At 47.0% G+C, this 25,247-nt stretch overlaps 1 protein-coding gene across 1 annotated transcript in view; it reads left to right on the top strand.

Annotated features, from left to right (window-relative positions):
- The window catches only part of foxo1a (forkhead box O1 a), a 95,255-nt gene extending 78,807 nt beyond the window's left edge, over window positions 1-16,448 (top strand). Inside the window, exons 2-3 of the mRNA XM_078402849.1 lie at window positions 6,808-8,155; window positions 15,620-16,448. Of these exons, the coding sequence (XP_078258975.1) occupies window positions 6,808-8,142 (1,335 nt within the window). The 3' untranslated portion in view covers window positions 8,143-8,155; window positions 15,620-16,448. The remainder of the gene's footprint in view (window positions 1-6,807; window positions 8,156-15,619) is intronic.
- The last annotated feature ends 8,799 nt before the right edge of the window (window positions 16,449-25,247 follow it).

Here is a 25,247-nt window from a genome sequence, read left to right as displayed (position 1 = left end):
TAATTTTACCTTGACAACGGAACACTAGGGACCCCCTTCTGCACCACAGTGAACTTGTTTTTTTTTCCTAATTATGTTTGTGCACCAGAACATAGAACAACACAGCACATGAACAGGCCCTTCGGCCCACAATGTCTGTGCCGAACATGATGCCAAGACCAACTCTGTTCATAACTTCATTAGTCTTAGGAGCAGAATTAGGCCATTCAGCCAATCGAGTCTACTCCGCCATTTGATCATGGCTGATCTATCTTTCCCTCTCAACCCCATTCTCCTGCCTTCTCCCTATAACTCCTGACACCCGTACTAATCAAGAATCTGTCAATCTTTGCTGTGGAAATATCCACTGACTTGGCCTCCACGTCCATCTGTGGCAATTAATTCCATAGATTCGCCATCCTCTGATTAAAGAAATTCCTCCTCATCTCCTTTCTAAAGGGTTATCTTTTTATTCTGAGGCTGTGGCCTCTGGTCCTAGACTCTCCCCACTAGTGGAAACATCCTCTCCACATCCACTCTATCCAATCCTTTCACTATTCTGTAAGTTTCAATGAGGTCCCCCCCATCATCCTTCTCAACTCCAGCGAGTACAGGCCCAGTGCCGACAAACACTCATCACATGTTATCCCAGCCATTTCTGGGATCATTCTCGTAAACCTCCTCTGGACCCTCCCCAGCGACAACATGTTCCATGTTCCAGGTTCCATGTTCCAAGTTCAATGTTAGCAATTCTCTGCGATCTTCAGCAGAGCTGGAGCACCAAAGTTCACTTGTGTACGGAGGTCAGGAGGTTTGGGGCCCGGTTGATGGCTGACATCACTGAGGTGATAATGTGGCCGGCAGCACACTGACTGGTTAACTTGCATGGGAGGTTGTGACCCCATGCGTAGTTATGTACGCACGTGTTGACACACACCACGGGGATACTTGTGTAAGCACCAGCTTGAATGAAATATAAAGAATTGAGAACCTGCACTGCCCTCTACCACGAATGCTGCTTCTGAAACGTCCCTGACGCACTGGAGTTGATCCACGCAGGATGTTAACTATGATGGTACATTTTGCAAGGCCTTTGCAATGAAACATCCAGGACAGGTTTTAATTCTGTCCGTGGACGATCTTCACAACATTCAGTGGAACGCCATGACGGTAGAGAGCAGGCATGGTATCCCTTTCACGCACATGTTCACCAGCATGTTGCAAGGATTCGAGGGCCCGAGCTATAGGGAGAGGTTGGGCAGGCTGGGACTCTACTGCTGGGAGTGTAGGAAGCTGAGGGGTGCTCTTATGGAATCATGAGAGGAATAGATCGGGTAGATGCACAGGGTCTCTCGGCCAGAGAAGGGCGATTGAGAACCAGAGCATATAGGTTCAAGGTGAGAGGGGAAAGATTGAATAGGAATCTGGGGAGTAACCTTTTCACACAAAGGGTGGTAGGTGTATGGAGTGAGCTGCCGGAGGAGGTAGTTGAGGCTGGTACTATCGCAACATTTAAGAAACATTTAGCCAGGTACAGGTAAAGGACAGGTTTAGAGGGATACTAGACCAAGTGGACCCGTTGGGCCCAAACCTCTCCTGCATTGGTGCAGCACCCTCTCCTCCCTCCCTCCCCTCCCTCCATCCTCCCTCCCCCTCCCTCCCCCTCCCCCTCCCCCTCCCCTCCCTCTCCTTCCATTCCCCGTTCCCCTCCCCGCCATCATCCCCCTCAACTCCCTAATCCTGCCTCCTCCCCTCCCCCCCTCCGCCCCCCCACCACTCTCCCCCTCACCCCCTCCCCATCCTCCTCCCCCTCCCCCTCCCTCCCCTCCCCCTCCCCCCCACTCCATCCCCCTCAACCCCCCTCCCTCCTCCCTCCCTCGCCAGGAGATAGATTTAAACTTTAAAACATGAATAACTTTAAAAATATAACACTGATTTCAATGAAGCTTCTTCCATTAGCACCAAAGGGACGACGGTGAGTAAGGTGGGTCTGAAATTGTCGCGCTATCGTGCACCGTTTGGGTTGTAGTTCAGGAACAAACAAACAAGAGTTTTAGTATATAGATGGGGCAAACGCAGGCAGGTGGGAGTAGTGTAGTTGGGGCATGTTGGCCGGTGTGGTCAAGTTGGACTGAAGAGCCAGTTTTCACACTGTAAGACTCTATGACTCTATAAATGCATACAGTGTGATCTCACCAACGGTTTGTACAGCTGGTACATGACCAATAAAAGCGAACCCTCGTTCCAGCATTATGTGTAAGTTAGGGAGGGGGCAACATCTTTTATTGAAATTGCCAACTACCCTATGTGTAAGTTCACAGCGAGTTGCGTGTGTGTGTGTGTGTGTGTGTGTGTGTGTGTGTGTGTGTGTGTGCATGTGCGTGTGTGTGTGTGTGTGTGTGTGTGTGCGTGCGTGTGTCTGTGTGCGTGTGTGTGTGTGTGTGTGTGTGTGTGTGTGCGTGTGCGCGTGTGCGTGTGCGTGTGCGTGTGCGTGTGTGTGTGTGTGTGTGTGTGTGTGTGTGCGTGTGCGCGTGTGCGTGTGCGTGTGTGTGTGTGTGTGTGTGTGTGTGTGTGTGTGTGTGTGTGTGTGTGCATGTGTGTGTGCGTGCGTGTGTGTGTATGTGTGCGTGTGTGATGGTTCTGTGTGAGGAAAGATTATTCATGCACAGAGCCCAGGGCAGTGCAAGGATTTGTCAGGCTGCCTAGGAAGGAACTGCAGATGCTGGTTTACACCGAAGATAGATTCAAAATGCTGGAGTAACTCAGCGGGACAGGCAGCATCTCTGGAGAGAAGGAATGGGTGACATTTCAGGTTGAGACCCTCCTTCAAACTCTGAAGAAGTCTCTGAAGAAGGAACTCAACCTGAAACATCACCCATTCCTTCTCTCCAGAGATGCTGCCTGCCCCGCTGAGTTACTCCAGCACTTTGTGCCAGGCCATTTAACTCTCTTGCCAAAATGCTTCTCCAAGCTGTACTTGTGCCTGATGTTGCCAGCCGACACAACATCATTAAGAGACGGACATACTTTCACACGATTAAGAGGTAATCATTTTTTCCTCCTTGGCTGCCACATGAGAGCCTGATTGATGGCCTGAGCTTTGCACGACAAACAGGAGCAGCCCACAGGCCTTTTCCTGTTGAGAAGACAAGCGTTGGTTGGAAGCACCCCAAGAGGGAGCACAGTGACCTGGCAGGTCACCCATGGACCTAACAGCCACGATCTCTCTCTAGATGTCTTGTTTTTACTAAAGAGTGAATAGAGGCCCTGGCTCACTATCGCCAGCCAGTTGCTTGTAGATAAGGCACTGATGTTGTGACCTCAATGACTTTAATTCCATGTGCCATCCTTGATCCTGCTACTCATGGCTGGCGAACAGTGGAACAGAAACACAGTGATGTGCGCTGTGTAAAATATTACTTTCCAAATAACAAAGTGTTTTTTAAAAAATGTTTTCAATAGTTGGCGTTTTGGTTATCAGTGCAAAGGGAAAGGAAAATTATGCTACAAATGTTCCATGAGAGAGTAATGTAGAGGTGTGTCCAAAAAAACAGCATTTAGCAGCAACCAAGAAACCAGAGGACATAGTTTTAAGGTGAGAGGGGAAAGATTTATTTAGGAACCAGAGGGGCAAATTTCTTCCACACAGAGGTTAGTGAACAGAGCTATGGAGAAATGTAGAAAGGAACCGCAGATGCTGGTCCATACCAAAGATAGACATACATATATATATATACATACACAATAGGTGCAGGAGGAGGCCATTTGGCCCTTCGAGCCAGCACCGCCATTCAATGTGATCATGGCTGATCATTCTCAATCAGTACCCCGTTCCTGCCTTCTCCCCTACCCCTTGATTCTGCTAGCCCCAAGAGCTCTATCAAATTCTCTTTTGAATGTATCCAGTGAATCGACCTCCACTGCCTTCTGAGGCAGAGAATTGCACAAATTCACAATTCTCTGTGTGAAAATGTTTTTGCTCATCTCAGTTCTAACTGGCCCTCCCCTTATTCTTCAACAGTGGACTCCCCCAACACTGGGGACATGTTTCCTGCATCTAGCAGGAAGTATTTCTAATTGCTGTAAACATGATAAATGACAAAACCAATATCTGATAACTTGATCCTGAGCAACTTCAATGTCCCCTTAATTTACGTGCTGGAGTAACCCAGTGGGCCGGGTAGCTCCTGGAGAAACAGAATGGGTGATGTATTGGGTCGGGACCCTTCTCCAGCCTGAAGAACCGAAATGTCACCTGTCCCTTTTTTTTCCAGAGATGCTACCCGACTCGCTGAGTTACTCCAGCACTTTGTGCCTATTGCCAGAGGAGATAGTTGAGGTATGCACATTTAAAAGACATTTGGACTGGTAGATAGACGCAAAAAGCTGGAGTAACTCAGCGGGACAGGCAGCATCTCTGGAGAGAAGGAATGGGTGACGTTTCGGGTCGAGACCCTCCTTCAGACTGGTTGGGGATAAGGGAAACGAGAGATATAGACGGTGATGTGGAGAGAGTACATGGATAGGAAAGTCTTAGAGGGATGTGGACCAAATGCGGGCAGGTGGGACTAGTGTAGATGAGAGTTGTTGGTCGGCATGGACGAGTTGGGCCGAAGGGCCTGTTTCCGTGCCAAGTGACTCTAAATATCTTGTCCCTGGGTGAACATTAGACTGCGTTAGACAAACCGACTGAGGTATTGCCAAAAGATTTGCAGATTGTTCCCGCTCTGCCACAAATGACTGGATTTGCCATTGGTTCGGTAGCACTATATTGATGGGTATCATTGGTTGCAGCACTGAGCAGCAATTAACCACAAGTTGGTTCACACATTTACTTCAAAACCTGCTTGCATTTCCTGCTGCTGCAGTCTTGGTACATCTCGAGAGAGAGAGAGAGAGAGAGAGGAGATTCACGAGTGCCTCATTTTCATAGGCACTGATAATGGAGCAATGACATTTCCCATTTCAGACTGTATCTTTGGGCTATATCATGGTTATCACATTTTAAAACCCGTTTTTGGTAATGCCTTTAAAAAAAAAAAAAATTGGCGCATGAAATAGAAGCCAAACACACATAAATTGAAGATAGACGCAAAGTGCTGGAGTGGCTCAGCAGGTCAGGCAGCATCTCTGGAGAAAAAGGATCGGTGGCATTTCAGGTCGGGACCAGACCCATGAACCGAATTATTTTACAGTACATATGAAAAATTAATTCTCCTGAGTCATTATATCATTGTAAGGACTTTTTACATGTTATACAAGGCACCATTTTCCACAGTTATGGCACATATTATAGAACATATTATATAACATATTATAGAGTAAAGTTTCTTTTCTTTTCTGTATTAATTTTAATTTACATGCTGTAATTGTAAAAAAAAAATTGCACAATCCACAGGCATTGCCACTTTCATTTCACTGCACATCGTGTATGTGTATGTGACAAATAGACTTGACTTGACTTGACTTGACATAGGACAGTGCAGCCCAGAACCAGGCCCTTCGGCCCACAATGTCCATGCCTAATACGATGCCAGCTAAACTAATCTCTGCCTGCATGTGACCCATATCTTTCCATTCCCTGCATATCCATGTGCCAATCTAAAAGTCCCTTAAACACCACTATCGTATCTGCCTCCACCACCACCCCTGGCAGCACGTTCCAGGCACCCACCACCCTCTGTGTAAAAAACTTGCCCCGCAAATCTCCTTTAAACTTTGCCCCTCTCACCTTAAACTCATGCCCTTGAGTCTTTGACATTTCCGCTCTGGGAAGGAATGATCATTTATCAAAGTTGTACATGACAATGAATACCCGGTTGTTTTTTTTTGGTCAACTGAGAAATATCTCTCCCTGAGTCCTACCCATTCTTCCCCCAACACCTGGCCAATTTAGATGTACTTGGAAATACATAGAACTTTAGGGCAAAGTTTTTATAGGAGATGTGCGGGGCAGGTTTTTTACACAGAGGGTGGTGGGTGCCTAGAACGTGCTGCCAGGGGTGGTGGTAGAGGCAGATACGATAGTGGTGTTTAAGAGGCCTTTGGATAGGCACGTGGATATGCAGGGAATGGAGGGGTGTAGTTCAAGTGCAGGCAGATATGAGTTGGTCTGGGCATCATGTTCGGTACGGACATTGTGTGCTGTAGAATCAAGGAAATGCAGATGCTGGTTCGGTCCCGAAATGTCACCTATTCCTTTTCTCCAGAGATGCTGCCTGACCTGCTGAACTAATCCAGCACTTTGCGTCTATCTTCAAGGAACTACAGATGCTGGTTTATTAAAATAAAGACACAAAGTGCTGGAGTAACTCGGCGGGTCAGTCAGCATCTCTGCATTACCCAACCTTTATCAGAGGCCAGAATGCAGCAAAGTCCTCTCCATCCCAATCTGAAGAACGGTCCCAACCAGAAACATTACCCATTCATGTTCTCCAGCTGACCCGCTGAGTTACTCCAGCACTCTGTGAAACGTCACCTATCCATGTTCTCCAGAGATGCTGCCTGACCCGCTGAGTTACTCCAGCACTCTCTGAAACGTCACCTATCCATGTTCTCCAGAGATGCTGCCTGACCCGCTGAGTTACTCCAGCACTCTGTGAAACGTCACCTATCCATGTTCTCCAGAGATGCTGCCTGACCCGCTGAGTTACTCCAGCACTCTGTGAAACGTCACCTATCCATGTTCTCCAGAGATGCTGCCTGACCCGCTGAGTTACTCCAGCATTTGTGTCCTTTCCTGTGCTGAGCTGCCCTATGGTGGGGGTGTGGAATGGTGGAGGGTCCAGGCGGAGGTTCTGACACCATGTTGCCCCTTGTCTTTTGCAGAACTCCATTCGCCACAACCTGTCGCTGCACAGCAAGTTTGTGCGGGTGCAGAACGAGGGGACGGGCAAGAGCTCCTGGTGGATGCTGAACCCCGAGGGGGGCAAGAGCGGCAAGTCGCCGCGGAGGAGGGCGGCCTCCATGGACAACAACAGCAAGTTTGCCAAGAGCAGAGGCAGGGCGGCCAAGAAGAAGGCGGCCCTGCAGGCGGGCCAGGACGGTGGGGCCGACAGCCCCGGCGCACAGTTCTCCAAGTGGCCCGGGAGCCCCAGCTCCCACAGCAATGACGACTTTGACGCCTGGACCACCTTCCGGACGAGGACGGGCTCCAACGCCAGCACGCTGAGCGGCCGGCTCTCCCCCATCATGCCCGAGCAGGAGGATATCGGCAACGGCGAGGTCCACCAGATGTCACCCTTGGTCTACCCAGGTAGCACTGGCAAAATGGCGTCCACCTTGCCCAGTCTAAGCGAGATGACTGGCTCCATCAGCAGCTCCATGACGGAGAACGTGATGGAAGACCTTTTGGACAACTTGAACCTCCTGTCCCCAAACTCGTCCATGGTGGGGTCTACCCAGCCTCCCTCAGGGCCGCTGATGCAGCCGGGCAGTGGCTACTCTTACGCGCCCCAGAACCCACCCCTCGGCTCACAGCCGCCGGACTACCGGAAGTGCCTGTACGCCCAGGGCAGCCTGGGGTCCCTGCCCCAGATCCCCATGCAGGCCTTCCCGGAGAAGAAGCAGGGCTTCGGGCCCTACGCCCAGTACAACTGTGCCACGGGGCTTCTCAAGGAGCTGCTGACGTCCGACTCGCCACCGCACAGCGACCTGCTGCCCCCGGTGGAGGCGGGGGGACAGCAGGCGGGCGGCAGGATGGGCGGCCCGGGCCTGATGGTGCCCGCCGCGACGAGGTCCACCTACGCCGACCTGGGCGTCCACGCCAAGATGATGGCGCCCGGCCCTCCGCCCCACGGCCCGCACCCGCTGGCCATGAACGGCCGCCTCCTGCCGCACGCGGTCAGCATCATGGCGCACCCCGCCAACCTGCGGCACCTGGCCGCCCCCAAGGCCCAGCTCCACGTGCCCATGTCCCTGCAACTCAACGCCATGGACCCTTACTCCATCCACAGCAACGGGGGCTACGGGAGGGTGAACCTGGCCGCCATGGGCCAGGAGAAGCTCCCCAGTGACTTGGACGATATGTTCATCGAGAGTCTGGACTGTGACATGGAGTCCATCATCCGCAACGACCTCATGGACGGCGACACGCTGGACTTTAACTTTGACTGCTACTCAAACAGTGCAAAGACATCCACTCACAACTGGGTCTCTGGCTAGACACTCGTCACAGGTGGGTCTGTCTCCACTCACAGTGGGCCATAAGTGATTGGAGCAGAGTTAGGCTATATAATATAAGTAAATAACTGCAGATGCTGGCACGAATCGAAGGTATTTATTCACAAAATGCTGGAGTAACTCAGCAGGTCAGGCAGCATCTCAGGAGAGAAGGAATGGGTGACGTTTCGGATCGAGACCCTTCTTCAGACTGATGTCAGGGGGGCGGGACAAAGGAAGCATATAGGTGGAGACAGGAAGATAGAGGGAGATCTGGGAAGGTGGAGGGGAAGAGAGGGACAGAGGAATTATCTAAAGTTGGAGAAGTCGATGTTCATACCACTGGGCTGCAAGCTGCCCAGGCGAAATATGAGGTGCTGTTCCTCCAATTTCCGGTGGGCCTCACTATGGCACTGGAGGAGGCCCGTGACAGAAAGGTCAGACTGGGAACGGGAGGGGGAGTTGAAGTGCTCGGCCACCGGGAGATCAGCTTGGTCAATGTGGACCGAGCGCAGGTGTTGAGCGAAGCGATCGCCGAGCCTGCGCTTGGTTTCGCCGATGTAAATAAGTTAGGCTGCTCGGCCCATCGGGGTCTCGTGCTAAAACCACACCCTTTGGCTTTGAGGCTGTGAACATTATCCCCGGCTTGATGATAAATGTTCATAATTTCAAACCTTCACGAGTCACGGGAGCAGAATTTGGCCATTTGGCCCATCAAGCCCACTCCACCATTTGACCAAGGCTGATCTATTTCTCCCTCTAAACCCCATTCTCCTTCCTAAGCAAGAACCTTTCAAAATACCCAATTGCCTTGGCCTCCACAGCCTTCTGTGGCAATGAATTCCACAGATTCACCACCCTCTGGCTAAAGAAATCCCTCCTCATCTCCTTTCTAAAGGTACATGTGGTCCTAGAACCTCCCACTAGTGGAAACAATGATAACACCTCCAGTTTAAATTCCATTTGGAGGACCAAGAACCAAGAACACAAAGATTCAAATGAAATAATACAGGACATATTGGTCAGCATGGATGAGTTGGGCCGAAGGGCCTGTTTCCATGCAGAATGAATCTGTGACTCTATGTGGAGTAAATGCCACCCTTTGAACATGGAACATAGAACCGTACAGCACAGGAACAGGCCCTTCGGCCCACAATGTCTGTGCTGAACATGATGCCGTTAAACTAATCTCCTCTGTCGTCACATGATCCATGTCCCTCCATTCCCTACATATCCACGTGCCTATTTAAAAACCTCTTAAACACCTCTATCGTGTCTGCCTCCACCACCACCCCTGGCAGCACATTCCAGGCACCCACCACCCTCTGTGTAAAAAAGAAAATAACCCCTCACATCTCCTTTAAAATTTGTTCCTCTCAACTTGTATCTTTGGCTTCTAATTTTTGACATTCAATAGACAATAGGTGCAGGAGGAGGCCATTCGGCCCTTCGAGCCAGCACCGCCATTCAATGTGATCATGGCTGATCATTCTCAATCAGTACCCCGTTCCTGCCTTCTCCCCATACCCCCTGACTCCGCTATCCTTAAGAGCTCTATCTAGCTCTCTCTTGAATGCAGCCAGAGAATTGGCCTCCACTGCCATTCCCACCCTGGGAAAAAGGTTCTGACTGTCCACCCTATCCGTGCCGATCGTAACTTTTACGCACATCCATCATGTTTCCCTTCAACCTCCGGCGATCCAGAGAAAAGAATCCAAGTCCGTCCAACCCTGTAACTGACACCCTCTAAACCAGGCAACATCCTGGTAAACCTCCACACCCTCTCCAAAGCAAAGCCGGACAAAGATAGAGCCTTATGCAAAATTGTCCTTGGGGTGGAAGTGTAATCTCAAGGGGAGACAAGTCTAAGTGATTGGCATCTACTAAATCCACCCTTTGCTTCCTGACGGGTTGATTTTTTGAGAAGCATTTATTATTAGCTTTTTGAATTTGTCATTCTTAGTTGTAACGTGGTGAAACGAGAATGTTAGCTGGGTGCTGTGTCAATGATGCTTTCCTGAAAGATATCCCTGTTAAGTAAGAAAGAAAATAACTGCAGATGCTGGTACAAATCGAAGGTATTTATTCACAAAATGCTGGAGTAACTCAGCAGGTCAGGCAGCATCTCAGGAGAGAAGGAATGGGTGACGTTTCGGGTCGAGACCCTTCTTCAGACTGATGTCAGGGGGGGGCGGGACAAAGGAAGGATATAGGTGGAGACAGGAAGACAGTGGGAGAACTGGGAAGGGGGAGGGGAAGGGAGGGACAGAGGAACTATCTAAAGTTGGAGAAGTCGATGTTCATACCGCTGGGCTGCAAGCTGCCCAAGCGAAATATGAGGTGCTGTTCCTCCAATTTCCGGTGGGCCTCACTATGGCACTGGAGGAGGCCCATGACAGAAAGGTCAGACTGGGAATGGGAGGGGGAGTTGAAGTGCTCAGCCACCGGGAGATCAGGTTGGTTAAGGCGGACTGTCTCCACCTATATCCTTCCTTTGTCCCGCCCCCCTGACATCAGTCTGAAGAAGGGTCTCGACCCGAAACGTCACTCATTCCTTCTCTCCTGAGATGCTGCCTGTCCTGCTGAGTTACTCCAGCATTTTGTGAATAAATACCTGTTAAGTAAGAGTTGCCCTTACAACACTTGTGTGGGGAAGATTATTGCATATCAAACAATAGGTTTTAATAGAGCCACAAGAAACTGCAGATGCTGGAATGGCTGCTCGCCTCCAGATTGAAATGAACTTCCCTCTTGTACAAAGGCCCAGTGCTTTTTTTAAATTTAATCAAAAATATTTATTCAAATATTAAAATAATATATACAGTACAATAAAATCAAAACAGAACCCACCACCATAATACAAGACAAACAATAAACTACTATACAACTATCTTACACTCCTTGTCAATAGACAAGAGGAGTGGGCCATTCGGCCCTTCGAGCCAGCACCGCCATTCAATGTGATCATGGCTGATCATTCTGAATCAGTACCCCGTTCCTGCCTTCTCCCCATACCCCCTGACTCTGATCGGATTGCTGGGGTAGTGCTTAATTATTAGTAGTGTTTCATGGTAAGATACCAAATTGAGGGTATCATCTAGATAGAACAGTTTTACTACACTGTCACGGCAAGTAGTTTAGTTTAGTTTATTGTCACATGTATCAAGGTACATTGAAAAGTTTTTTTTTGCACGCTAACCAGACAGTGGAAAGACTATACATGATTCCAATCAAGCCGTCCACTGTGTACAGATACAGGATAAAGGGAGTAACGTTTGTAGTTCCTACATTGTAATTTCTTTAGCAGTTGGCACCTCCAAAGTAATTTAACTGACCTTGGTCTTATGACTTTGCAAGATGCAAATTGGCCGCTAAAATTAAAACGATACGATACGACAATAGAACTCTATTTATCCCAGGAGTGAAAAACAGACCACTTTGAAAGTAAAAGCACAAAGTGCTGGAGGAACTCAGCGGGTTGCAGCGTAGGTTTACTAGGTTAATTCCCGGAATGGCGGCACTGTCATATGTTGAAAGACTGGAGCGACTAGGCTTGTATACACTGGAATTTAGAAGGATGAGAGGAGATCTTATCGAAACGTATAAGATTATTAAGAGGCAGGAAACATGTTCCCAATGTTGGGGGAGTCCAGAACAAGGGGCCACAGTTTAAGAATAAGGGGTAGGCCATTTAGAACGGAGATGAGGAAAAAAAATTTCAGTCAGAGAGTTGTGAATCTGTGGAATTCTCTGCCTCAGAAGGCAGTGGAGGCCAATTCTCTGAATGCATTCAAGAGAGAGCTAGATAGAGCTCTTAAGGATAGCGGAGTCAGGGGGTATGGGGAGTAGGCAGGAACGGGGTACTGATTGAGAATGATCAGCCATGATCACATTGAATGGCGGTGCGTACAGGCTCGAAGGGCCGAATGGCCTCCTCCTGCACCTATTGTCTATTGTCAGTCGGGCAGCATCTGTGGAGGGAATGGGCAGACGGCATTTCGGTCGGGGCCCTTCATCGCACTGCAGAATGGTGCCAATCCGAAACATCGTCTGTCCATTTCCTTCACAGATGCTGCCTGACTGACCCGCTGAGTTCCTCCAGCACTTTGTGCTTTGCTCAAGACTGCAACACCTGCAGTTCCTCATACCTCCACATCAGATATCATTTGTTTGGCTGTGAAGATTTTGGGGGCACCTCATAAGATGAACAATACCAGCATGGATGCAGGACGACTTTGTATTCTTTCTTTTCTTGTCTGTACCATCTTTCTAAACACATATATCAGTCTGAAGAAGGGTCTCGACCCGAAACGTCACCCATTCCTTCTCTCCTGAGATGCTGCCTGACCCGCTGAGTTACTCCAGCATTTCGTGTCTGCCTTCAGTTTGAACCAGCATCTGCAGTTATTTTCCTACACGTATATAGGGAAGATAAATTCTGCTGTATCTTTTTCAGATATTATTTTTACACTTATATGAATCGCCCAGCCACAAAATATAGGGACATAAATGAACAATTACCTCCTAAATTATGGTCTTTATTTAAATAAGATAGCATACTTTCTTTTATTTTTCTTTAAGCATTGATGAACCATTCTAAATTTCCTTAATCATTGTCTGCTTTGATCTCCCCTGAGTCTGAAGAAGGGTCTCGACCCGAAACGTCACCCATTCCTTCTCTCCAGAGATGCTGCCTGTCCCGCTGAGTTACTCCAGCATTTTGTGTCTGTCTTCAAGGCACATACTTCATTTTGGTCTGACATTACTTCAATGATAAACCAAAGGTTCAGTGGGATTCATTATATGTACATTTTCAATAAAGCTGTTAAGTTGTAGTTGTCACTGATGTGACTGTGCAATTTAGTTAAGACTACATGTCCTAATTAAAACAATATTTATGCCCTACCTTTCTGAATATTATTGATCCCATTCTTTTATTTAGTTTGTCACAAGGAAAGAGAGCTGTCAAATATGCAAATATTTGGGCTTATATTCACAGGAGTTTAGAAGGATGAGAGGGGATCTTATAGAAACATATAAAATTATTAAGGGATTGGACAGGCTAGATGCAGGAAAAATATTCCCGATGTTGGTGGAGTCCAGAACCAGGGGCCACAGTTCAAGAATAAGGGATCGGCCATTTAGGACAGATGAGGTAAAGCTTTTTCACTCAGATCGTTGTGAATCTGTGGAATTCTCTGTCACAGAAGGCAGTGGAGGCCAATTCACTGGATGTTTTCAAGAGAGAGTTAGATTTAGCTCTTATGGGGAGAAAGCAGGAACGGGGTACTGATTTAGGATGATCAGCCATGATCATATCGAATGGCGGTGCTGGCTCGAAGGGCCGTATGGCCCATCCCTGCACCTATTTTCTATGTTTCTATTTCTCTGCATAGCTCATATCAAAGTGTAAAAGTGCTAGAGAAGTGAAGGAATTTGGTGTATTGTGCTCAGTTTTGGTCAGGAAAGATGGCGATAACCTGGAAGATTCACGAGGATGTTGCCAGGACTCGAGGGCGTGAGGTATAGGGAGAGGTTGGACAGGCTAGGGCTTTATTCCTTGGAGCGCAGGAGGATGAGGGGTGATCTTATAGAGGTGTATAAAATCATGAGGGGAATAGATAGGGTTTTACCTAAGGTAGGGGAATCAAAAACTAGGCATAGATTAAAAGTGAGAGGAGAGTGAATGAACAGAATTGTAACTCTTGCACTCAGAGGGTGGTGGGTGTGCGGAACGAGCTGCCAGAGGAGGTAGCTGAGGCGGGCACTATAACAACATTTAAAAGACACTTGGACAGGTACATGGATAGGAAAGGTTTGGAGGGATTTGGACCAAGCACCAAGGCAGGTGGGACTAGTGTTGATGGGGCACCTTGACCGGCATGAACAGGGTGGCCTGTTTCTGTGCTGTGTAACTCTGATTGTGTCTGACAAGAGCTCTTTTTTTGAAACCTAAATAAGGCCCGAGTCTCTTAAACAAAGTTATGCCTAATTGAGAATTTCAGATGATGTGAATAACCTTCAGGTGCAGGTTGGCGTGCAGTTCCGGTCGCCCCATCATCGGAAGGGTGTGGAGGCTTTGGAGATGCTGCCTGGATAAGAGGGTATTAGTTACAGGGACAGGTCATACAGACTTGGATTGTATTCTCTGGAACGCTGGAGGTTGTGGGGGGTGGGGGGGGAAGGGGGAAGGGGAGCCCTGATAGAAGTTTATAAAATGATGAGAGGCATAGACAGGGTAGACAGTCAGACCCTTTCCCCCCAAGGTGGAAATGCCAAAGGCTAGAGGGCATGGCTTTTAAGGTGAGAGCGACAAAGTTTAACGGAGATGTGCGGGGCGATTTTGCCACTCATAGACAATAGACTATTGTCTATTGGAGGCCATTCGGCCCTTCGAGCCAGCACCGCCATTCAATGTGATCATGGCTGATCATTCTCAATCAGTACCCCGTTCCTGCCTTCTCCCCATACCCCCTGACTCCACTATCCTTAAGAGCACTATCTAGCTCTCTCTTGAATGCATTCAGAGAATTGGCCTCCACTGCCTTCTGAGGCAGAGAATTCCACAGATTCACAACTCTCTGACTGAAAAAGTTTTTCCTCATCTCTGTTCTAAATGGCCTACCCCTTATTTTTAAACTGTGGCCCCTTGTTCTGGACTCCCCCAACATTGGGAACATGTTTCCTGCCTCTAACGTGTCCAACCCCTTAATAATCTTATACGTTTCGATAAGATCCCCTCTCATCCTTCTAAATTCCATGTACCTGTCCAAGTGTCTTTTAAATGTTGTTATAGTGCCCACCTCAGCTACCCCCTCTGGCAGCTCGTTCCGCAAACCCACCACCCTCTGTGTGCAAGAGTTACAATTCTGTTCATTCACTCTCCTCATAGGGTGGTGGGGGCCTGTAACGTGCTGCCAGGGGTGGTGGGGGCCTGTAACGTGCTGCCAGGGGTGGTGGGGGCCTGTAACGTGCTGCCAGGGGTGGTGGGGGCCTGTAACGTGCTGCCAGGGGTGGTGGGGGAGGCAGATACGACGGATATGCAGGGAATGGAGGGATACAGACCACGTACAGGCAGATCCGAGATCATTTTGGCATGGGGTTCAGCACAGACCTGATGGGCCGAAGGGCCTGTTCCAGCGCTGAGTTGCTTTATGTTCTCTGTTTGTAGTCAGATTAGTTTTGTTTTCGTCAGTCCGTCACCACCAGGGTTTTCTGTGCTGGGGATATCAGGAGCTCGAGCTCATGCTAGGTAGGGAGAATTATTTAAACTTTCAAGGGCATGACGGTTTCCCTGAATTCTGCAAATAATAATAACATGAATTGTGGTTGCAAACGTCGAAGCGAAGGGTGAAGGCCAGTGGCCTTTGGCTGACCTGTCACGTGTATCCCCTCAGCCAGCTCAGTCCGGGCCAGTTGAGCAAGTTCATGCTTATTTTTGTCCCATGCTTGACACGGCCTCTCTCTCTGATTCCACCAGGATTCTCTGAAGACAGCTCGCCTGGAGTGACATCAGGAATTGGGGAAAGCAATCCAAAGATGTCCGCCACCTTGTTGAATCCTCTCGACGCACGATTTCCCTTTTCCCGCTCGTCGGACTCGTCAGCACGGACGGACTTCCTGCGCAGGATCTCTTGCCCGCTATCCTTGCTGATCTGGGCAAGGTCTCTGGAATTTGGAACTGTTTGGTGGAGACGTGCCAAACTCACTACAGAATGTCACACACATTGTGTGCATAATTAACAACTCTCCTCCTGGTCAATGGCCTGATCCGGTTGTCAATGCCGGCTGCAACAAACTCTGGTCCCAAAGCCCGACGGCCCTTCTTGCAAGTGCCAGCGGTGGTGTGTCCATAAGTTCGTAGGCTCCAGGAGCAGAATTAGGCCATTCGGCCCATCGAGCCTGTTCCACCATTCAATCATGGCTGACCTATCTTTCACTCTCAACCTCGTTCTCCCGCCTCCGTGTCGTGGAGAAATTCGATGCAATGGCACACACACTCGCTGCCTGTTTGCCTCTCTGAAATCAGACTAAGCTGGAGCTCGGACAGAGGCCAACGTCCAAGCCCGCTGACTTGTAGTGACATTTAATTGCACTAGTTATTCGCATTTGTTAAGCCTTACGATGGACTGCTTGCACATTCAAACGTTTTTGACGTGGATAGGTTTTGGTCTGCCACTGATTATTTAGAGATTGATCTAACAATGTATATATTGCCAATGGAGATAATGGAAGATTTTTTTAAAAATATACCTTTAAAAGATTTTGTATCCCCAGTTTAACAAAAAACAAATAAAATTGATTAGAAAGCAAAGGGGGGGGGGGGGGGGGGGGGGGAGGAGGGGAGGGGAGGAGGGGGGGAGAACTGTATTTTATCGAAACTCAGGAAATTGAGTTGATCCATTTAATACAATCACCCTGGTGAATGAGTGGACAGATTGGATAATTGTCCCTCTTTACCAACAATTCCATGTTGAAGGAGATTAGCAATGGATCTTGTGCAATACGCTTCAAAATATAACTTCTTTAATATCACCGCGGGGCGGCACGATGATGCAGCGGTAGAGTTGCTGCCTTACAGTGAGTTTTATATTCTCAACACTTATTCTATAGTTGGAAGGTTCCGGCACCAGATCACTCAATCTATTGTCCTTTCCACAGGAAAGGAAGAGAGTCAATAGGAACCTGAGCGGCAGCTTTTTCACACAGAGGATGGTGGGTATAAGGAGCGAGCTGCCAGGGGAGGTAGTTGAGGCAGAAACTATAACAACTTTTATAGGGTCTTGCAGCGTGGAAACAGGCCCATCGGCCCAACTTACCCACACTGGCCAACTAATCCCACCTGCCTGCATTTGGCCCATATCCTTCTAAACCTGTCCTATCCGTGTACGACTAAATGCCTCTTAAATGTTGTGATAATACCCCCCTCAACTACCTCCTCCGGCAGTTTGTTCCATACACCCACCACCCTTTGTGCTTAAAAAAAAGTTAACCTTCAGGCTCCTATTAAATCTTTCCCCCTCACCTTAAACCTACGTCCTCTGGTTCTCGATTCCCCTACTCTGGGCAAAAGAGCATCTGCCCGATCTATTCCTCTTATGTCTTAAAAGACACTTGGGCAGGTACGTGGGTAGGAAAGGTTTAGAGGGGAATGGGTCAAAGGCGGGCAGGTGGGACTAGCGTAGTTGGGGCGTCTTGGTCGGCATGGACAAGGTGGGCCGAAGGGCCTGTTTCTGTGCTGTCTGAGTGACTCTCTGAATGCTGCAGGGGAAGTATGATACTCCCATCCAAGGGCCATCAGCAGACAGCACCTTTGGCAAAGCTATTCCCAGTAGTTTAAACCCCTTCTCTTGACTCTTGTAGACACAGAGGGCCATTATGCATAGCATTTAAAAATTAGGCTACTTTCATCTACAATCATTTCCATCAATATACCCATCACATCTGCCATGATATTTGGCCAATCAACTTCTAATTTAACGAACTAAAAAGTCTAAAATCTATACATGGTAAAAATACAACTTTGTTGAATTAACATACATTACCAAATCTACCGAACCAAGTTTCTATCATAGACGATTCCAAATTCTGTCCAAGTTATCATAGAGTCGTAGAGTGATACGGTGTCGAAACAGGCCCTTCGGCCCAACTTGCCCACACCAGCCAACAAGTCCCAGCTACACTAGTCCCACTTGCCCACATTTGGTCCATATCCCTCAAAACCTGTCCTATCCATGCACCTGTCTAACTGTTTCTTAAACGTTGGGATAGTCCCAGCCTCAACTACCTCCTCAGGCAGCTTGTTCCATACACCCACCACCCTCTGTGTCAAAAAGTTACCCTTCGGATTCCTATTCAATCTTTTCCCCTTCACCATGAACCTATGTCCTCTGGTCCTCGATTCCCCTACTCTGGGCAAGAGACTCTGTGCGTCATCAACTCCCATCTTTGTTCCTTGCTGTTGTGTCTAGGGAAGATTGTCATCCTTTAAACTACTCCAACTTTTCAAGGAGACGCAAAGAACCGCAGATGCTGCTTTACAAAAAAGGCACAAAGTGCTGGAGTAACTCAGCGGGCCAGGAATCAGCTCATTTGCCTGCCAAGTTACTTCAGCACCTTATGTCTATGACTCTTTAAGGCCCAAAGCACCAAATTTAGTTTTTTTAAATAAACTTTAGTGACTTCTTGTAAAAAAAAAATTTAAATTAATGAGCATAAAAATTAAAATTGTACAAAATGTGAAAGTTTAGTTTTAAACTTTTCAGAGGTGCTGGTACACTTACCGACGAATAACGTCGCAGTAAAAAACACTGGTAATTGTGATTTTTGACTAGTTTTAATTTGGTATTTAATATTAAAGTACATAGCTTAAAAACATAACTTCAGGAAGATTTTTAACTTCTCTGTTAAGAGTGACTTATATTTTACATGGTGATTTTGTTTTGGTATCAGGGAACTTGTCTTTGGTTATAAGTAGCCTGGGATTGAGTACCAAGGCAGCCTGTGTCTGCAGTCTGAGTAATAGCCAATGAAAGAAGTTGCTACTTAAAAAGTTTGCTGTGAAAAAGTATTCTTTAATCACCAGCATCAAAATGGCCCAACTTAGACCCTGGAGACTTAGTCATACAGCACGGAAACATGCCCTTCGGCCCAACTTCCCCATGCCGACCAAGATGCCCCATCCACACTAGTCCCACTGCCCATGTTTGGCTTGTATCCCTCTAAACCTTTCCTATCGGGTGCTGTCAGCGTGGAGTTTGTACGTTCTCCCTGTGACAGTGTGGGTTTCCTCCGGGTGCTCCGGTTTCCTCCCACGTCCCAAAGACGTGCAGATTTGCAGGTTAATTGTTCCTCTGTAAATTGCCCCTGGTGTGTAGGGAGTGGATGAGAAAATGGCATGACATAGAACTAGTGTGAACGGGTGATGGATGGTCTCGGTGGGCTGAAGGGCCTGTTTCCATGCTGTATTTTTCAATTGATCAAAAAGATTAATTAATCAACATATATAAGATTTTGAATACTTTGACAGCTACAGCAGATTCCAAGGCACCGTGAGACTGTAGCATGCATGTTAATGTTACTCTTCCACCCAGAATAATAAAACAAGATGATATTGTCTGAAGAAAGTTCTACAGTAGGGTCCCAACCCAAAACGTCACCCATCCATGTTCTCCAGAGATGCTGCCTGACCCCGCTCAGCTACTCCAACACTTTGTATCTTTTTTTGTAAACCAGCGTCTGTAGTTCCTTGTATCCAAGATTATATTGCATTAATTTCATTACCTGCTTTTGGTAATTGCTACAGAGATATTGGCCTCCACGATCTCCTACATAGTCTCTCTCGCTCGCCAGGCACCTCCACTATAAACGCACACAGGTATCCTACGTAGAACAACAAGATCTGAAGAAGAAGGGTCCCTAGCCAAAACGTCACCAGTTCCTTCTCAACAGAGATGCTGCCTGACCGGCTGAGTTACTCCAGCATCTTGTGTCCATCTTCAGTCTATCAGCATCTCCAGTTCCTTCCTAAACAAGATCCATATTCCGACTTCATCTTCCCTCCTCAGTAAATGCTTGTTCAGTCCCAGCTGAGCGGGTCTGGAGGCACTTCGAGCAATGACCGGTCAGAACCTGGAAACGCCCGGTAGAGCCATGGCATTGCACCTATTCCCCCCCCACAAATGTTCATGACGCCACTTGTTGGAGGCCTCGTTCATGGGCTGACCTTATTTGACACGTGGTTTCAAAATCACTGGAGAATTTAACGATGGAGGAGAACGCTTTAAAATTCAGCATTGAATTCTGTGGTTGTTTGCAGAGTTTTAAAGTTTTGGCAGCACACCTAACCAGAAGGCTTAAATATCCATGAACTCATTAACTTTGTTACTAGCGCATTATCGATAGGCAGATCAGATGACATTCAGTGTTATAGGAGGATTTTATTTGACCATAAACTGACACGTTTGATAAGTAGCTTCAGGATGAAAAGTTGCAGAGGTGTGCATTGACGTTAGTTTTATGTTCCCCTTTGCATATAAAGGCACAAGTGCTTGGGGGAATCACAAGTAGTTTCATCTCCCTCCATTACGAGTTTACAGAATCACACAGAGGGGCCTCATGCCCCTTCAGACTTTTATATTAACTGGATAAAGTGAGATTTTTGTATGTAGTATGTTAGATTTTTACATCGTAGCGGATGCTATTATGCAATGATGTTTGCTGTTTATTTTGTAAATACTCAACATAACTCGAAAGCAGGAGTTTTCTAAATTAGTTTTTGCTATTGTGGATTTTTTTTTTGTTGCGCAGGGACTTGTGTAAAGCTATACGTTTTGTTTTGTTTGGATCAATTATTTAACAATCAGATTTTCCTCGACAAGTTTTCATTCAGCTCAACATTATACTAAGTTTGAAGAACCACAAAGTGTTATGTGTTCTCAGGCAGGTTCATAGCTGTCTTTCAATGGCCATCTGGCAGTAGAAACTCAGAAAGCTTCAAGTAGACCTACCTTAATTCTAAACCATTGATGGCTCTGTGGAAGAAGCAGACCATACCTATGCAGACAGTCGTACTTTGAACTTTATGCTGATGTGTACTGTTGAAAGTATACTATTAGCCCTTGGATATTGTAACTGAAAACGGAAAGATGTATGGTTGCAGGTATAGTCAGTGCAGCCACACATGTGATATAAAGTTTATTTAGAAGTTAGCGATGCGACTTTTATTCTTTTGGTGAACTTGTACACTTCAGTACAACCAACAAATACGACGCACTGGTTATTGTACGTGACTAACCAGAATCCGCAGTACATCCCTGCCAACAGCGAAAGAAATTACATTGGACCAATTATTTTTCGATATAGAAAGTTAATTGCACTTAAACTTTAAACTGTTTTAATAAACATACTTTTATGAATCATTAATGAAATGTAAGTACTTACATCTATTAACTTATAATCGAGGTAAATGTGACTTATCTATTGGATACAGGTTATAAATAAAAGTTGCAGTAGGTGTAGGTTTTTTTTAAGAAAAAGACAAAACTTTAACCGGTTTACATCAAAACTGACCCTACTGATGATGGATGTTGCGAACCCTACTCATAACTGGGCCTGTAAATAACGCTTTGTCCAAAACTAGCAGTTACTTGAAAGTTTCACTGCTTTCCACCGTCGTCTCAATAACGTAGACCGTAGCTAAATATATTGTTCCATAGACAAGTGCCTGATAGTGGACATTTAACGACACCAGAACAATCCTTTGCTGTTATTGTATGGAGCCATAATAAATGTATATAAATTATGTTACAAACACTTGGAATGCGTTGTTGCTTTGTTCACTGGTTCTACTCCTGCTGCTCCCCCTTGTAATGGGACTGTCGTGGGCGGCAGTGAACTATTCCACACTTCACTGCGGTGATGTTGTGGCTAGGAACTGGAGGCTCCAATGGAAATTCCGTCCTCAAACTGGAGACCGTTGTTGCCTGGGAGGGAGATCATTCTGACCGATTTCCGCTGCAGCGAGATTTGGCAAGGCCAGCAGCACAGTCAAGGACCAGTCTCACCCCGCTCACTCCCTCCTCTCCCCATCCCCATCAGACAAGAGGGCGCATCAGTGGCGCAGCGGGTAGAGTTGCTGCCTGACAGCTCCAGAGACCCGGTTCGATCCTGACGACGGGCGCCGTCTGTGTGGAGCTTGCACGTTCTCCATGTGACCGCGTGGGTTTCCTCCGGTTTCCTCCCACACTCCAGAGCCGTACGGATCTGTAGGTTAATTGGCTTTGGTAAGTTGTAAAATTATCCCTAGTGTGTGTGTGGGTTAGTGATCGCCAGTTGGCGTGGTCGGTGGCCGAAGGGCCTGTTTCCGCACTGTATCTCTAAAGTCTAAAAAGGTCTAAAAGCCTAATCATAGTTGCTGAGGTTAGTGTTGTGCAGTGTTACAGGGTGGTGGGTACATGGAACGAGGTGCCGGAGGACATAGTTGAGGCAGGTACTATAACATTTAAAAGCAATTTGGACAGGAACATGGATAGGAAAAGTTTAGAGAGACATGGAGCAAATGGGTCAGGTGGGACTAGCTAAAATGGGGCATCTTGGGTGACATGGATCAGTTGGGCCGAAGGGCCTGTTTCCGTGCTGTAGGATTCTATGACCATGATTCCATAAGGACCCAATGTTAGCACAACTCAGTGGTAAGACTTTGAACGGTTGTGTGTGAGAATGTGCTTCAAAATGACAAATCTTCATTGCAAGTACAAGTTAAATTTTACTCTTCTTCTATGTAGATGGGCATGAAATGTTTTTGAGATACATTGAGATTAATTTAACCTTAACGGTTAAAAATCAAATGAGTCTGATCAGAAGTGGCGTATTCTTCTAATTGGTGTCAGTGTGGGTTGCAATAGAACCACTCAAAGTTCCAGGTATATATAGAGAGCAGCATAATTAAAAATACAAGTCATTTATTTCACAATTGATCGTTTTCTTAGTCATAGAGACAGACATACAGTGTGGAAACAGGTCCAACTTGCCCACACCAACCACATGCCCCAACAGAAGATAACAAAAAAGGCAATACGGGGAGAACAGATGAGGTATGAGAGTAAGCTAGCCAATAAAATAAAGGTGGATAGCAAAAGCCTTTTTTAGGTATGTGAAGAGGAAAAAAATAGTCAAGGCAAATGTGGGTCCCTTGAAGACAGAAGCAGGGGAATTTATTATGGGGAACAAGGAACTGGCAGACGAGTTGAACCGGTACTTTGGATCTGTCTTCACTAAGGAAGATACAAACAATCTTCCAGATGTTCTAGTGGCAAGAGATCCTAGGATGACGGAGGAACTGAAGGAAATCCACATTAGGCAGGAAATGGTTTTGGGTAGACTGATGGGACTGAAGGCTGATAAATACCCAGGGCCTGATGGTCTGCCTCCCAGCGTACTTAAGGAGGTGGCGCTAGAAATTGTGGACGCATTGGTGATCATTTTCCAATGTTCTATAGATTCAGGATCAGTTCCTGTGGATTGGACGGTAGCTAATGTTATCCCACTTTTTAAGAAAGGAGGGAGAGAGAAAACGGGAAATTATAGACCAGTTAGTCTGACATCAGTGGTGGGGAAGATGCTGAAGTCAATTATAAAAGATTAAATTACGGAGCATTTGGATAGCAGTAACAGAATCGTTCCGAGTCAGCATTGATTTACAAAGGGGAAATCATGCTTGACTAATCTTCTGGAATTCTTTGAGGATGTAACTAGGAAAATTGACAGGGGAGAGCCGGTGGATGTGGTGTACCTCGACTTTCAGAAAGCATTTGACAAGGTTCCACATAGGAGATTAGTGGGCAAAATTAGAGCACATGGTATTGGAGGTAGGGTACTGACATGGATAGAAAATTGGTTGACAGACAGAAAGCAAAGAGTGGGGATAAATGGGTCCCTTTCAGAATGGCAGGCAGTAACTAGTGGGGTACCGCAAGGCTCGGTGCTGGGACCGCAGCTATTTACAATATACATTAATGACTTGGATGAAGGGATTAAAAGTACCATTAGCAAATTTGCACATGATACAAAGCTGGGTGGTAGTGTGAACTGTGAGGAAGATGCTATGAGGTTGCAGGGTGACTTGGACAGGTTGTGTGAGTGGGCGGATGCATGGCAGATGCAGTTTAATGTGAATAAGTGTGAGGTTATTGTTGTACTTCGTGGTCCGGTACCTGTTGTACCTTTAGTGACTCTGGACGGACCACAAGTACACGTGTATAAAAGGTTACAATGCTGGAGCTCAACTCCAGGCTGTTTATTCCGTGGTCATCTGGATCCAGAGTGACCACCCAATCACCCCAACCTCTTATATACGCACTCCTGCACATGCAAACAAAGTAGTCCTTGGGATACACAAAGTAGTCCCAGGCAATATCACAACATCCCCCTTGTCTTATAAAAGAAATATATATATATATATATATATATGTAACAACAAACTCTAAACACAAACGTTTTTTTGAAACACAATATAACATTAACAAATATCAACGGTAACGTGCAGGTTTCTTACTGGCACGTCCCGAGCGTGTCACATAATCCCCATCATCATTACGGGCCGGTCGTTCCTCCGCTTCACATTGGGTCTCAACCCTATCGCTGTCTGGGGGGACACAATGGGGACCAACCCCTGGCTTCTCCAGTGGAAGATCTCTCAACTGCACTCGATTCCTCCTGAACCGATTTCCATTCGGCGTCTCAATAATGTAAGACCTTGACTGGGGTTCGTCGCAGACCGATCTCACTTCTGCTGGAACCCAGACCTGATTCGCTTTATCCAGAACCCGGACCTTCTGTCCAGCGTGCAATGGCAACAAGTCATGTCTCTTGACCGAACTGTCAAACTGTGCCTTCATATTCTGCTTACGCTCCTCAAGTCGCTCAAAGGTCCTCTGCCCTTCGTATACCTTGTTCATGTCAAGGTTCGTGGGGAGAGGCGTCCGAATCTGTCTTCCAAACATCATCTCCGCCGGTGACGGTAACTTGGAATCAATCGGTGTAGTGCGCAAGTTGAGTAAAGCTGCTGCTACACTCTGTCTCGTTGCCAAGGACTTCTTGATAACAGACTTCACCGTTCGTACCATGCGCTCAGCCAGCCCATTCGACTGAGGGTACCTAGGCGACGACGTTGTATGGGTGATTCCCCATTGCTTGCACATGGACTGGAAAGCTTCACCCACAAATTGTGGACCATTGTCGGAGATGATCTCCGTCGGTGCTCCTAGCAGACCAAACATTCCAGTCACCATATTAGCAACCATGGCACTCGTGGTGCTAGTCAGTCGGTTGACCACCGGAAACTTGGAATGGTAATCCACCATGACAAGATATTGAACGTTGTCAATTTCAAACATGTCCATTGCTATTTTGGTCCAAGGTGTGACTGGTATCTCATGTGGCATGAGTGTTTCCCTCATTTGCTCTGGCATGTGCATCTGGCATGGACTACACCTTCGGACAAGGTCATCAATGTGTTGGTTCACGTTGGGCCAATAGACCATTTGTCTCGCTAGAAGTCTCGTCTTCTCAATGCCTTGGTGGCCAACATGAAGTTGCTGCAATACATC

This window comes from Rhinoraja longicauda, chromosome 7, assembly GCF_053455715.1.
Source record: "Rhinoraja longicauda isolate Sanriku21f chromosome 7, sRhiLon1.1, whole genome shotgun sequence".
NCBI lineage: Eukaryota > Metazoa > Chordata > Chondrichthyes > Rajiformes > Arhynchobatidae > Rhinoraja > Rhinoraja longicauda.
This window is presented reverse-complemented; position numbering and strand designations above follow the sequence as displayed.